Source organism: Diospyros lotus, chromosome 3 (assembly GCF_014633365.1).
Source record: "Diospyros lotus cultivar Yz01 chromosome 3, ASM1463336v1, whole genome shotgun sequence".
Lineage (NCBI taxonomy): Eukaryota > Viridiplantae > Streptophyta > Magnoliopsida > Ericales > Ebenaceae > Diospyros > Diospyros lotus.
The window spans coordinates 24813886-24829672 of NC_068340.1; the positions used below are offsets into that span (position 1 = coordinate 24813886).

Sequence of the window (15787 nt, forward strand, 5' to 3'; positions counted from 1 at the left end):
TGTCAAAAAAAAAAAAGATTTCTCCAGGAGAACTAAGGTTGTGCAAGTGCTAAAAGGTGGAAAGTCGAGGCATGTCTTAGAATACGAAGAGTTGAGGGGTATTTATATCCTTTGATTTATGAAAGGGACTCGTGGCACATGTGTACGAGGGAAGCGATGTTATCCCAGCCACAAGGGACGATGTTGTCTAAGTTAAGCTCAGAAAGGGCCTAGGTGAGGAAACCCTTTGGAGGAATGAGCCCCCAGAGGAAGGAGAATCTGTTTCAAGCGGGTTATGTTGTCCAGAACAACAAAAGGCAAAGTTGTCTGAAAGAAGATTCTCCCATGTTCTTTCTTGAGAGGATGGCTCGACCGGGTATATTATGATGTGATATATCTCTCTAGGAGAACTTCTTATTGTTCTTCGAGAAGACTTTCTCATTAACCTTTTCTTCTTAGGGACTTTTTTTCTCCAAGAAAACTTCTTTTTCCCAGAGAAATTCTTTTTTTGGGAGAACTCTCTCTGGATAATAAGTTACAATCAGAACAAATTATGTAACTTTGATTAACATTATTTGTACCCAAAAAAAGAAAGTAACGAAGTGTCACCCAAAAAAAAAGACAACCACCTAAACCTCTAACAACATTTCTAAATTATAGTCTTTGTGTAAACGAGTCAAACCACAAAGGATCTAAATATATTTTTTCGCAACTTATAATGATCACCTTGCATATTTGAAGGGTAGTTTTGACAATACAACTTGTGTTTAGCTTAAGTCAACAAATCTAATCAGAAAATTTGACAAAAAGAAACTCGATACAAATTTCAAAAGTTAAAGGATAGATAGAGATAATATATGTTTTAGTTCAAACTTGAATAGTCAAAAGTATGCAATAGTGGACCAAAAAAATGAAGGGATTCGCCGCCAATTAACGCTCATGCCATTCACCCGCTTTTGTTAAATATCAAATAAGTTTAAATGGTATTAATTGGCTGCCAAGTTTGAAAGACAAGGAGTGAGAGGTGGAAAAGGTGCCCTTGAACTCGGTAATAGAAAGGATAAGATATATGTGGGACTGTTGAATTCTAGGCATGCGCTTCCGCCACGCTCACACAGAGAGTAGATAAAAATGGCAAGATGGGATGCCGGCGGCAATGAAGCTCACAGCGGCGGAGTTTTCATCTTGTGGGTGGCGCTGGTCGTCTTCACTCTCTTGTCACTCGTCATCTTCTCCTGCGCCGATGGGGTGCCTAAAGACAAAACGTCGGCCGCCCAAACCGATAGTTACGCCGCCGGATGCGGCGCAGGCTGTGGTGCAGGCTGCGGAGGCTGAGCTTTAGGTTACCCAGCAATCTCTTAGCTACAGCATGAACAAATCCGTGCAGTTTCATTTTCTGCTTCTCAGTATTTTCCTGCCAAAGAACAAAAGATGGCTGTGGGGAGAGAGGAAAATCTTAGTTCGGGGAAGTTTGTTTTTGGCTCAGTAGTTTCTGGGTAAGTTTAAGTTACAAGTTAATGTAAGCATTATGCATGTAGTTAACTATTCACGAATGGTTTCTTCATCAATATCAATACAGATTCTTAATGAATAGTTAGTTCCTCACATTCAGTTCATACTGATATTGCCGTCTCCAAGCAAGAACTACCACTAATTTATGCTCAACCATTAAAGTGAATACAAGAGAGTGGTATTCTCTTCTTTATTTGGACAAGCTTTCAACTTTTGTTATGGTTTGAAACATATATTGCTAGTATGTCCAAGGAAAAATCAAACATGAGAATCTTGCATGCCTCGACTTTTCCTAATTTCAGTCGATGATATATCCATACGAAAGGTCTCTGGTGGTATTGGGATAAACATGTCGCTTAGCTCCTCTGGGATGTCAAAATCATCAAGCACCTGCAGAGATTTCATATCATGGAATTGTAGACTTAATTTCTATAAGAGATGGATAAAAAATAAATAGGTGCCCTCAAAGGCTTCTCTCATGACAACAAACCTGAAAAACTCCATCCATATTTCGGCCTCCCACAAGGAAAGTACATCCTGTTCTTTTGCACGCAAGGAGTGTCTCCACCATCGTACCGTAGTCAGCACCATAATATTTTGGCTGGAAAGTACATAAATAAATTGTAAATATCAATACAATTTTATGCCACTCCTTCCATTTTTCACGATACAGTCTCTCCACTAACCACCGACTATGATGTGTGAACCTTATAAATTCTGCTCAATTTGATTTAAATATTTGGTGCTTAGTTTCTCATGGTTAGTTTTGGCACGTAAAAGTAAGTGAATTTAAGCACCAGTTTTAATAAAGCTAGTTCCCATGCCTTTAAATGGTGTGGTGAGATGGGAGTGGCTGAAGATCCTCTAGATAAAGAAACTGCTTCCTAGAAGACCCAAGGTATTCTGCTTGTGAATGGAAAAATTTGAGTTTTGGCAAGTATAAGACAATTTAATAGAATGAACTTCAGAATATAACATGAGGGTCCATAAAACTAAATTCAAGCAAGAAGATAGGCTCAAAATGCATAGCAAACAATATCAAATCATGTATGAGGTAACAGCACACCAGTAAAATGCTCCACCTAATGGGCTCTGCATGGCTTGCCCTCCCCATGAGCTTGTCACAGGAGGGTGTCCCTCGGGCAGCTCCACACCCAAGGGGTTCAGCTCCAACTTCCAGCAAATGCACTCGGCCCATGGAGCCCCAGCATTTGAGCACATCCCCTAGCACATAAAGTGTTCCACAGTCATCTCTCCAAATTCAGACTATTGCCCTCTCTCGCCTGGCAATGCTCGTGCCACTACTCACGTTTTGGCACTTGCAGAAGGTTTCTACACAAAACCTAGGTCATGGGCAGAACCTTCGTACTCACCTCTAGGGAAATAAAGGGAGCCCCAGTTAACCCTATATACATTTTTGTTTTAATAAATTTTCAAATGAGCCTTGTACCTATACCTCTTTTTTATAGTTGTTTTCACTTTAAATTGGGACCCATTCACATCCCTGCTCACCTCCATGGACCTGTAGAATAGTGAGTACAGTTTAGCATAGAAGCTCAGCCTCTGCACTTCATCCCTGAGGGACCTTCACATGAATGAACCAGTCAATAAGATAGACTACATGAAGATAAGTAAAGCAAAAAACAGCATCTCCATGCTCCCATAATGCTCTCTGCCATTGCAGAGGACCTAACCACTCTCATGCAGCATCTCATGCTGTCGCTTGACCACTTTTCCACTTTTCCCCATACTCCATGCACATACCACACCATTCACAGTAAGCTCATGACTCATACTTGAGTCTGAGGTCTCCTGTATGGATCGGATCATCCACAACCTTGAAGATAATTCTATTTCATATAATTCAATCAACTACAACAAGTTTGGTGGATTTATACTGTAATCTCTCTCAAAATTAAGTTCTGTTCCTCCATCTACAAAGATCATAAGACATTTTACTCCCTACCATCACTCTTGAGCAAATTCACCCTCAATTCCCCACAGTTCTTTGCCCATTGTAGATACAAACTATATATTTTATATAAAGATATAAACATTTATATAAGTATTTTACTTAATTAAATAGGCCCAACAAGGGGTGCAACCCTTACAAAGGACATGAAAGCTCAACTCTTATCCATCTACCGGGATGTATAACCAAACCCCCCCCCCCCCCCCCCCCCCCCCAAAAAAAAAAAAAAACAAGACAAGTAAAGAAAAGGAATTAGGGGTAGCCAGACAACCAAGAAATAGGGAGAACAACATGGCTCCTTTGAAAAGACCATCTATTTGTCTCTCTCCAAACCACCTATGAAGCGCACATACAAGATCCACTAACCATACACGTTCATATTCCAATAAAGATAAACAAGAGGAACAATATTGAGCAGCAGTTAATGACCTCTTAAAAGAATACATGCTGTTGTTTAAAATTATGCCCAGAATTAAAGGAATGGTGCATGATTAAATATGGACAATAAACATTTTCTCTTTTGAAAGTAAATAAAGTTAAACCCCTGTCAACTATGTCCCAGAACCTTAAAAAATGGAATAACCTGCAGGGAAAATCCAAAGAGAACAAGCTTTTTTTGGAATTATGTATAGATATTATTTTGCAAAAAATATTATAACAGAGATATGATGCTATAACAAAAATATGAGACTTGTAAAACAACTAGAAAGCACAGTTAAAGTTACATGCGCCAAAAAAAGAAAAGACAAAAAGTAAAATAATGTAAGACATTATATCAATTATATCAAGTTGAATTTATATAAAGTGATCAGGTATTTATTTACTTACATTAATTAGCCTTACTGCTGTGTCCGCCCCAATTACAAAAGCACTACCAGGAAAAAGCTCTGCTTTCTTATAAAAGTAAGGCTGATTGGAAATAATCACCGTCTTCCCTGCATTTTGAGGTTTCAAGCCACTAATAGCTGAGATTACACTATACAAACATAAAATACCAGAAAATCAGTATCTAAACCATTCTCACCTTGATAAATTTTATACATGCATTAGCAACTTAACAAGCATGCTGAAAAAGGCTCCACTGGGCTTGCTAATAGTATTTGAAAACAAGAAATTGCAGAAATTATAAATAAAAAATTTAAGGGCCTGTTCAGTTGTAGAAAACATTTTCTGTTTTCTAACTCCAATTTTATATTGAATAATTGAATCTCCCTCTGTAAAATAGAAAACTCAATTTTCTATTTTTTCAACTTTATACTATGTATTATAAAACATCCTTTTTAATGTTTTTAAAATTTTCTGAAAATAAATGCTATGACTTTTTGAAACATAAAATGTTAGTAATATTTAGTTTGGAGTTGAAAACTAGAAAATCTTTTCTGAAACTGCCCGGGGCCAAAACATTTAACTGCATAAAATAATCCACCATGCTACCATATTCCAAGGGCAGCCTGTAAAGCTACATGCTGCCATATATCATGTAAATTTGGAGCTTTAATCAGTCAGATCGTCATTCACAACAACACTTAAAGTAGTTAATTCTAACAAGAACAGAACAATTTAGATGTTTTTCCCGTTAAGTTTCTGTACAATGACAATCCAAGCTACTTGTATATTTTCAGAAGCAGAATATAGATAATTCCTGACCATGGATACAAAAGACCTATCAAATTATCCCTCTATCCATTGGAGTTAATATATTAGATTCAGAACATGTATATAACACAACATAACATGGACATGCAATAAATTTTTTGAAAGGATTGGCACAAAACATGAAAGGACAAAGACATTAAATATATATTTATATTCACATCTATGCATGAAAATAAAACAAACTCTTGCACTTTTTTGCCATCAGAATGTATTATAGTCAAACAAGACAGTAAAAAACCAATTTCAATGAATCTTGGCAATTAATAAAAGAAAATGTTATGGCTGGACCCATGTCCGACTCATTTTGTTAGTGTCCAACAAGTGACAGCATGATGTGTGCATTATAAATACAAGACATAGACACCCTTTCAGAAGCTGAGAGCTTTTCATGTAGATTCCTCCCAAGGATTTCTAATTTTGATACTGCCCCTGTCCGAAACTTCTAGATTCTCTGTGATCCTGTGATAATTCACAATAAAAGTGTCTGGTTCTTGACAATTAATATAGAACCAAGTTTTGTTCTTGACAAGATATGTAGCATAAGCTTATAGTTGTTGACAATTCTTATTTTTCTCAGAAAAGAAGCTATTGTAATTTTGGATTAAGAGTAAATGGGGCAGAGGAAAGACAGTGGTATAATGAAGAATATTATGCCAGAACACGTTGGTATTACTGACAGAGACAGAATATGAAGCTGGCCTATTTTTTGTTTGAAAAGTTTCACCTTATCCACCTTGCATTTGTGATTGGGGGAGGACACTCCTTTATGCATATCCTCTATTGCAGTTTTTGAACATGTTGTAGCTCCTAGGTAGTGTAACCCCTGGTTCCTGCTAATTCTTCTGTAAAGGGTCAGTTCCCTTAAGGTTTTTGTAAGGCAGTCTTGTTTCTATATGCATGCTTATCTCACATGCACACACACACGCGCACACGTGCACACATACTCAAAGAAGAGTTTACACAGAAGCAGAGGGGGTTGGATGGTTGATTTGGTGTAGAAGACCAGTGTAAAGGGCAACAAGGAGAATGGCTTTGGGAAGGCTAGACCAATCACCTGATACTTCTCATTCACAGTATTTTTTTGTTTTAACTGGGGGCAACTATAGTGGACACTCTGCAGTGAAGCCTGCAAAAATTTTCATTCAATGAGAATAAAAAGTTACACAAAAAACAAAAGGGAACAAAAAATCAAATTCGAAAATACAGTGGAAGTCCCTTAATTACTTTGAAATTTCAGAAGAGATTAAAGTTACTCAACCAGATTAATCAAGCATTTTCTCTAAGTGGGATGTGTCTATTACATGCTAAACATTCATAACCTGGAAGTTGCACTAATTAGTTCATAAAAAAAGGTTTCCTTGCCATCATCATCAATTAGAATCCCAACCCAGTAGTAATACTACACCTGTGACCACAGCCCACCACATCCAAAGCTATACAACTAGGAGTACCATTATACACCAGAAGAATTGCAAAATTTTTCAGATCATAATTAGATTTAATATAAACATAATAACCAGCTCACCAGCTTTTTCAAATTGCTTTACACGATCTTTTATTTGAGATACAGTCAATGGAGGTTTATCTGCATTTATTGCTGATAGCTCAAAGCAGGGATATCCATCACCACAAATGCTGCAAGAGAAAATTATTGATTAGGCATGTCATATGCATTCTGGGTGGGCATTTACAGTCTGCCCATAATGTATGATGCCACCTTAGAGATCAGAACTTCAACATGAATGTTACATGTAATAGTAATTTTACCTGAAGGATCTTAGCAGGCAATGAAATAAAATTAGCATGGTAAAATAGAAAGCAACATGTCCTTATCAAGTATAAAGACCATTTTTCCTTGCACTGTCCTCCATATTTAGCCATGTATTTTTACAAACAGTACTTATTGATTTAATTATGTAGTTTACTGATATTTCAAGTATCAAAGCATGTTCCAGAAGTGTCAAAACTTGGAAAAAAATCTGGACATCAGGTTAGAACTAGTTGTAGTTTCCATAAGCCTTGAAGTTGGTGTTCATACCATCAACTATAAATCAACTGTAAGATGGCCATTTTGACATAAAAATGCATATGGCCTAATTCAATGACTTTCACGTAAACCATGATTACAAATTAGCTTAGCAATAAAGACTCACAAGACTAAATGACCAAAAACAATGACTCATGGGCCACAACTCCAACCATGCCCTGAAGATTGGGTAACTATAAAAATTCCGTAATTCCTTAAACATAAAAGGAAGAAGAAAAACTAGAAATATTCCCTTTGAGCATAGAAATAAGAAACCATATGAAAAGCTAGAAGCTATGAACTTAAAGAAACCTTTTGTAGGACCCAGGCCAAATAACTCAAGATTCTGGGATGTGCCAAGTGGATGCTAACTTGAAATGTCAACCCAATTTCAAAACTCTCTTCCTTTTAAATTTCTGTTCAGCTGCATACAATTGTAAAATTCCTTTAAAGATAAAAGGGAAGATTTATTTAACTACTACAAGACCATTTGTTGTATGGTTCAAAATGTTGGATAGTTCAGCACCAACATGCACAAAATATGACTGTAACTGCGATGAGATGAGGGAGCCACAATTAAGATGGTTTAGACATGTGAGAAGAAAACAATAAAAGCACCCAAGATGCAAGTGGATTGAAATGGAGGAAATTTGTAGCACAAGCGGGAGAGGAAGACCAAAGAAAACTTGGTTGGAAACCCATACACATGATAGGGTATAATGGCTTTAAAGAGGATAAGGCCATGGATAGAGCTGATTTGGAATCTATAACTCATGTTAGCCAGCCCTACCTAATGGGATTAAAAGGCTTGTAATTGTTGTTGTTGTTGTTGTAGGATTGTCTGAAAAAAGTTAAAAAAAAATTGTATAGCAATTGCGCCATATGGAACAAAGCTATTTCCAGATGCCTCATGCCACTAGGTCTTAAGATAATGCATAAAGAATAAATTGTATACTTGTGAGGAGTTACAAACATTAACACAACATACTAACTGCATAACTCTTAACAAATATAGCATTTCGGCAACGTTATAATGCTCATAACGTATGTTTTTATATACCATTTCTATAACAAATATCGAAAGCTATCAAGGTCACATGTGCATACTGGCAAAGTTAGAGTAACTTCACAAGAAGTGACCAAGGTGAAGTTCCACTGAAAACTGTAAAAAATGAGAAAATCCACCAAATCTTGTTGACAAGAAATACAAACACATACATGTACTAGATAGAGACAATCGAACATAACCATAGGCACACTACTATGCCAAAGCCAGTATCCCTGTAAAGGGAAAGCATAAAGAGAAATGAGGTGAAAACAACATTATTTCCAGTATCATCATAAATTAAGCACACTTCTATGAGAACAAAAGACTAGCAATGCTAAAATATTCTTCCAAGTGTAAAGATATTCTCTTATCCTATCAAGAAAAAATAAATGATGTACCAAACAGTTTAGCAACCCAAGGCATTTAAAAAATGACACACATCCAAGAAGAGGAGTATGAACCTTGTAGCAACTTCAAGCATCTTTAGATGACCCTCATGTAAAGGGTTAAATGAACCAGATAGAATTATCTTCCTTTCTGCATTATAAGTATGTGTCTCTGCAAAAGATTTCCTTCAATAAAGGAGAACAAACAAAAGTTTAACTGTCTCATAAGGTAGACCCAACTGGAGGTCTAAACCATACCACTGGAAAAAGGATAAACCTTAAAGCAGATTTGCCCACTTATAAGTTGCTCTAACTCTTGATCTTCATCAAAGTGCTTTTCACATTCATCAGGAACTTCAGATTCAGTCAGTTCTGAAACACATGTAACTGGAACCTTGCAAGCATTTGCAATTGCCTGTAACCAAAAGCATAAATTCAACAAGGCTTTAATGGCAAAGCATGATAAAAGCTCAAGGTCTGTATGTTCAGATGAGTAGCCATTGCTGTTGAAACTGAGAGGTGGGTTACTGATGATGAATTAGAATTATTAAAATATTTAACAAGGATTTAAGTTTTATTTCAATTTTGGAGTTTAGATTTAAGGTTTTTAACTTTTGTTTTCTTATTTGGATAATTATAGTGGAGTAATTATTTTTTAGTTCGGATTTCAGCCTATAAATAGGTTTAGGATGTAATATGAAAAGAAGTTCTTCTGATGATTTGAGTAAAGACTGGTGAATTCCTCTCTCTCTCTCTCTCTCTCTCTCTCTCTCTATATATATATATATATATATATATAACTCCTTCTTCTTCTCTTATTTTCTTCCCACTTCTCCTCTTCTTCAATCTGTTACAAAATTCTGACTGCTCCACATCACTTACTGCCTATAATTGTAAAATCAAAGAATTTGCAATCATTAAGAATGGCTAGATACTACTTTATATGGACAATCTCATCTCTCACCTCAACAGATCTAACAAACCTCCCTGATCCTCACAAAATGGGGAGCCTTGTGCATTGGGGGCAGCCTTTTTCCCTAGTCAAGAATCAAAGCTAACTACTCCTTAGAGATATCACCTTACCATGTGTCAAGATCATGGCACGGCGACATATGTTTTACATATCATCACAAACCACATATGTCTACCTTTGGTTCAGATTTGGATAGACCCAACAGATCTCAATACTAGATCCCAAACCATCAATCCTTAATTTTTCCCACACAAAATACATATGTCTAATATTCATACATGTACGTACATACATACATATACATATTACCAGGGGCAGAGGGTGACATTTATTGTTGAGGGGGCCAAAGAGTTAATGTATAAATATAACTGCATGCATGAACATATTAGCACAAGCTCTACTAAGATACAATGTGTAAACAAAACACGTATGTACATCTTTATTTTAGGGGAGCAAATCATTTTACAAAGTTGTTGCACTTACTTTTTAACAAAGCCATTACACTTCCATTTTCCTTGTTATCAGATATTGGGGGGCCACCCTTAACAACAAAGACTATAAATAAATTCTAAATGCCATGTCAAAACACATAGTATATATAGAAAATTTTTGTAGATTGGGAGGGCCATAACCCCCCTCCCCCACCCCCATAAGATGCAGGGAGCATGTATATATGCATGTATACCTAGGACCATAACCACTATGTGGGATCTCTACATGAATTCTAGATTTCCATTCATTGAATGGTATCTTCATATTAGGTAAACTTTATTTTTTAATATTTTTATCCCCCTTGTGAATTAGCGGTACTTTTTCAATATTTTTAGTGGAATTTGATTATTATTTTCATACATTTGCTAATAAAAAATTAAATATATTATGTTGCTATTAATACCCTTATCCTTAATCTCTTCCTTTTCAAATTGCCATATCTTATGTTTATATCTGTAATTCCATATCTCCTTCCACATCTGTGTCCATATAGGACTGTTTCTTAGGTTTTCATAATTTAGGAATGAGATGATTTTTAGACTTCAAAGATTTCAATCTTACATGACCAAATAATCACAAATGTATTTTCAATTGTGAAAAGAAAGCAACATTATTCATGAAGTATGAAATCAAAGCATAACATTCATGACACACCTGAAGCAAAACCTGACTTGAAACCCTTTCTTCTTGTTCTCGAGTTCGCAAGCCCTGAAACAATCCCATTGATACTTAGTTTCTATGACAAATTACATATCTGAATATTTAGTTTCAAAGGTAGAATGGGGGAAATAAATTCAATCCCATTGATACTTAGTTTCTATGACAAATTACATATCTGAATATTTAGTTTCAAAGATAGAACAGGGGAAATAAATTCAATCCCATTGATACCTTTGACAATGTAATTGTAGATACCCAAAGGCGGTCTGATGTTCTCGTTGACAAGTGAAACCTATACATGAAACAATAAACTGAGTCCTCAAACACAAATTCAATGTCAAAACTTCATAAATTGGGTCTAGAAAGAGTTTTTGACGCCAAAAAAAATCATAAAAAGGAAGTGCGACTTGAATAATAAAAATTAATAATTCTCCAAAACAAGTAGAGAAATTAATGGTCATGGAAAGCACCACAATGGATGTGGATATCGAAACTAACACAGATATAGATACAAAGTACAGCAATTCAGAAGAAAAAAAGGATAGGGGTCAGCAAAACAAGAAGAAAATTATATTTTTTATATTTATATTTTTATTGGTAACATTATGCACATAATAAACAGAAAATACTAAAAGAGAAAAGTACAACAGGTCACATAAAGATATCATTCTATCTGTAATTATATCACTATATGAGAACATTAAAAAATACCGCTAATAAATCCACAATAATGAAAACATAAAAATCATCCAACATGAATAAAATAAAAAATCGGTAAATTACACCTGGCACTCCTAAGATTTACCAAAAAGACATAAACACCCCTGACTTATCAAAAATGAAAAACAACTCCCTTGACTTTATTAACCGTGAATCACATCCCCCCTTCGTTAGTTTGCTTCCAGTAACTGCCAACAGAAAAGGATGACTTCAACCAAAAAGGTCAAGATGCCGAAAATGCCCCAAGGCTGTAAAATGTCAATTAAACCCTGAAATGCAATGACCTTTTTGCCCTTTAAAATGGCGGATACATATGTTAGAGGCAAATAGTCCCTAAAATAGTGAAAACGGAAGCCCTACCCAACGGTCCCTAAAAGTTCCCCATTGTTGAGTTTGTTACACTAAATCGTCAAATGATGATGGAGAATAGAATAATCTACTAGCTTTAAATGTTATTTAAAAGAAACCAAATTATTCACTCAAAGTAAGGCAGTACAAGAAGGATGGACAGATAGGAAGGCACTGGGATGAGTAATAGAGAGCTAAAAAATATTACAATAGCATCTTGCAACTATTAGGTAACCCTCAGAGTAGGTAAATAACTCAGAGGTCTCTCAGGTTGCAGCTTCCTCCTAGGTAAAAAATCAGCCTCTTTTAGTCAGAAGGTATGGCAAATAGAAACACCCAACTCCATAATTCATTACCATATCCAAGATCTTTATCAAGTAAATCCAACAATACAAACTATCTACAAACAGTGGGATGGTTAAAATGTCATGGTAGATGAATGCATTTCAATATGAATGTCCTTAAAAGCTTGGCCTTGTCCCCTTGGTAACCATTAAGAGATCTAATTTGATTTTCAACAGCCTAAATTTGGCACATGTCATGGCACAGATCTACAAATAATTTCCATTATTATCCAGAACTATCTCCACTGATTAGGGAGCTAAAATCCATGTAGCTTACCTCATTTCGGAGATTTAAGGATTGTTGTCATAGCATCCAAAACGATCTTCATTACCAAAGGACATGGAGCAGGTTTCCACAATAACAAAGTTTTTTTTTTTTTTCCCCACCAATTAACTAATTTAAATGACTGTATTTGAAATCACACAAAAAATAAATAAATAAAAATCCAAAGCCACAAACTGAAAAACAAGGAGATTTCTCTGAACTTGTTTGTCAAAAGAACTCAATGAACACATTTTGTTGGCATCCCCTTAAATAATTCTCAAAATCTCTTGCAAATTACAGAATTATAGTTGAAAATGCTGTTTCCCATATGTAGCATAGGTTAAGAGATGCAGTTTACTTCCACAGCAAGTTCAATTGAACCGCAATAGAGATACCAAAGACTCCCAAGCATATAGAAATAGAGAGTTGCAGCAGTATACAAAAAATGATCATGATCAGAGGTTTTTTGAGTGGAACAAAGATTTAGGAGACTTAGGCCAAGGATCAGGAAAATTATGCAAAATGATCATGACAATATTTACCAGGATTGGTTTTTGTGATTCTTTTGACTTCAAAGTTCCAAACTCTACAACTATTTTCAATTCATAAAAAACCCTTGATCATGTTACTAACAGTGGGATATCCAATGAAAAATCTTTTTTTTTTTTGGCTAAGGAAATTCAACAAAACCTTTTTCAACATTTGGCTTTATCTAGGGCATCAGCATAGACTCTATAGAACCATAAGCAAAAACATCAGATTTTACACTCTGCATCAGGCCACATTTCTTTTGGTTCCAGCAGCAGGACCATGTTTGAAGAAATAACAAGACCATTTTACCCTTAACTAGCATAAAAATTAATATTTATTTGCATAAATAAATAAATGAGTTAGTGCATAATAGTTATATTAATCGAGTGTAGAGGAGATGAAAATGAAATTGTTAATTGAAAACAAATTAACCATTGATAGAATGACGTGAAACTCAAAATAAAATAGATATTACCTATGATCCCCAAGTTTTGGGCGTGTGGAAGCCAGAGAACCAGTAAAGCCCACACCTAGAACTGGGGAACCTATTGAAAGGAGAAAAAGAAAGTAGAATATTAGAGTGCAACAGTGAGGGCAGCCCAAGCCTATGAACATGATCTATTATGTATAAAGATTAGGCATTGATACAGTTGAGTGTTGTCTATATTTAGAAAATAAAAACATCAAGATCAATATTAGAGCTTTGACGGCTTTCAACTACACTGCTACTGTCCTAAAGAAAATGCAGATATCCAATGTTCGGCAGTAATAATGCAGACAAATTATAATTGAATTAGAAAGATGAAATAACAAAACATGATGACTTTCAGCTTACAATGATGTAGATACTTCATTATGTAAAAAGTAGCAAGTTGCTGTGATTTAATGTAGGCTCTTTGTTAACACCTAACATCCACTAGGATGGATTACTAGATTTGAGGGGCACAGCTTTACATTATACTCTCATGGGAAAATGAAAGCATAGAAGAGGATCTCTGGTAGTGCCAACATAGAAGGATAACTTTTCAAACCTAGTTGGTGAAACTTGACTGACTGAAGATGTTTTGTCTAAAACCCATGTAAGAAGATTCAACTTCTACAGTAACAGTTGAATACCTAACGCAACCATCCTCATTTATCTAGGCTTAAGACCGACTATGATAAGGAATAACACATTTAATACTATTAAGTGTTAATGAGATTTATTCAACACACAGGCATAGTTTAGGATGTTGATCATGAACAATATCCAGACAAAAATCTAGGATGTTGTTTTCATATTTTCATGCAAAACAATAAACCAAAATTTGGACTTTTCAAGAAAATTATTTCTTTCCCTCTATTTTGCAGTAAAAGAAACAAAGACCTGGCAACTTAAGAAGCCCCCCGACTTGGCCTCAAAATCAGATGAACCTCAACAGTTAAAGTCGGAATGGGAATAGAGTCGCCTCTGAACAGAACACTTAAAAGGACTAACTTGAGCTAGCAACAGAAAGAAGTTATAAAACTCAACAGTTCAGTGTTTATATGCCAATTTACGAAAATTATACCTGGTTTGGAGAGCTTTAAAGCGCGATTATAGGCCAACGAAGCCATATCTTCGGCAGTTTGCCGACTGCCGAACTGAGAAGGAACCTGCCAAATTCAACCAACATCCAGAAACTTCCATTAACAAAAGAAGACGAGCCAGAGACATAGGCAAAAACAAAAGGTCAAACAATGTAGGCGCAAATGATAAATTGAAAAGAAACCTACCTTCCCGAGCAATTGGATCATGGACATTCTAGAATAAGGAACCACCGCTTCAAGCACGGTGTTCGAAGCTCCTGAAACTGACAGTAGCCAATTAAGGACCTGCTTCAAATTTATCGCCCGTCAACATACAAACTCGTGATCATCATATGCCTGTACATATTATAATATACATATATATAAATATAGAGAGAGAGAGAAAGAGGGAGGGAGAAAGAAAGACCAGAGAAGCTCCGCCGGAGAGATAGATGACGGCCTGAGGAGGGGAAGAGTGTATGGCTTCAACAAGAGCTCGGATCCATCCGTCCATCATTCTTCTCCCGATGATGAAATCGCCACCACTCTCTGAGACTCGTCCTCTGTAATCACCGAATCCCTCAAAATGACGTCGTTTTGAAGCTACGTCGCTTTAAAATCAGCCCCGAACTTGCTCCGATGCCGGGCGAGGTACATTTATTTTTTGAGTTTTTCTATTTTTATTGTAATCCATCTGTCACTAAACTTAAATTTTTTTTACCTAAGTGTGAGCAATAATAAACATATTTAACAAGTGTATGCATTATTTTTTTAAGTAATGTTTGTTAAAATAAGTAAGATGAAATTATATTAAGATAAGATTAAAATATTTTTCAAACTAAAATATAGAATAATCAAGATATGTTTAGGAAGTATTCTAAATTTTTTATCAAATTGTTTATTAAATTTCTTAAAATATATTAGAAGATATATGTATTATTTTTTTCTTATCTGTAAGGTCCAATATATGCTTATCTAGAGGGATGAGATATAAGCATATCTAAAAGATATCAACCAAAAAGTCATGTAACTTCTTTTTTAATGATAGCCAAATAAATTTAACAAATACATTAAAAAAAATAAAAGTTTGAAATACTTTCTATATTTCATATTTTTTGATCCATATTTTAATTAACAAATACTACCTTAAAAGATTGGATTTTGCTACTTGTACACCTTGGGCTACACCTTCGGCTATCGAAAGATTTAAAAATTTATTTTTAAATTTTTTTCCTTCATTTGCAAGGCCCAATGCGATGTTACCCGCCTAAAACCATCTCTCTCTTTCTCCCATTTCTCTCACACATAACTGTCTCTTTCTCACTCT

General features: G+C 35.4%; 1 protein-coding gene across 2 annotated transcripts; it reads right to left on the reverse strand.

Moving 5' to 3' along the window:
• Positions 1-1603: 1603 nt before the first annotated feature.
• Positions 1604-15055, reverse strand: LOC127797537 (uncharacterized). Of its 2 annotated transcripts, XM_052330525.1 has the most exons (12): positions 14888-15055; positions 14668-14766; positions 14463-14547; positions 13388-13457; positions 10936-10996; positions 10699-10752; positions 8838-8994; positions 8655-8751; positions 6645-6754; positions 4292-4398; positions 1982-2092; positions 1604-1881 (listed from the first exon to the last, which is right to left on the reverse strand). In XM_052330525.1, the coding sequence occupies exons 1-12, from the start codon at positions 14975-14977 to the stop codon at positions 1750-1752; spliced, it is 1173 nt and encodes a 390-aa protein (XP_052186485.1). In that variant the 5' UTR covers positions 14978-15055; the 3' UTR covers positions 1604-1749. The 2 variants fall into 2 exon arrangements, with proteins under 2 accessions (XP_052186485.1, XP_052186486.1); XM_052330526.1 differs by lacking the exons at positions 1604-1881; positions 1982-2092 and adding an exon at positions 3704-4046.
• Positions 15056-15787: the final 732 nt, after the last annotated feature.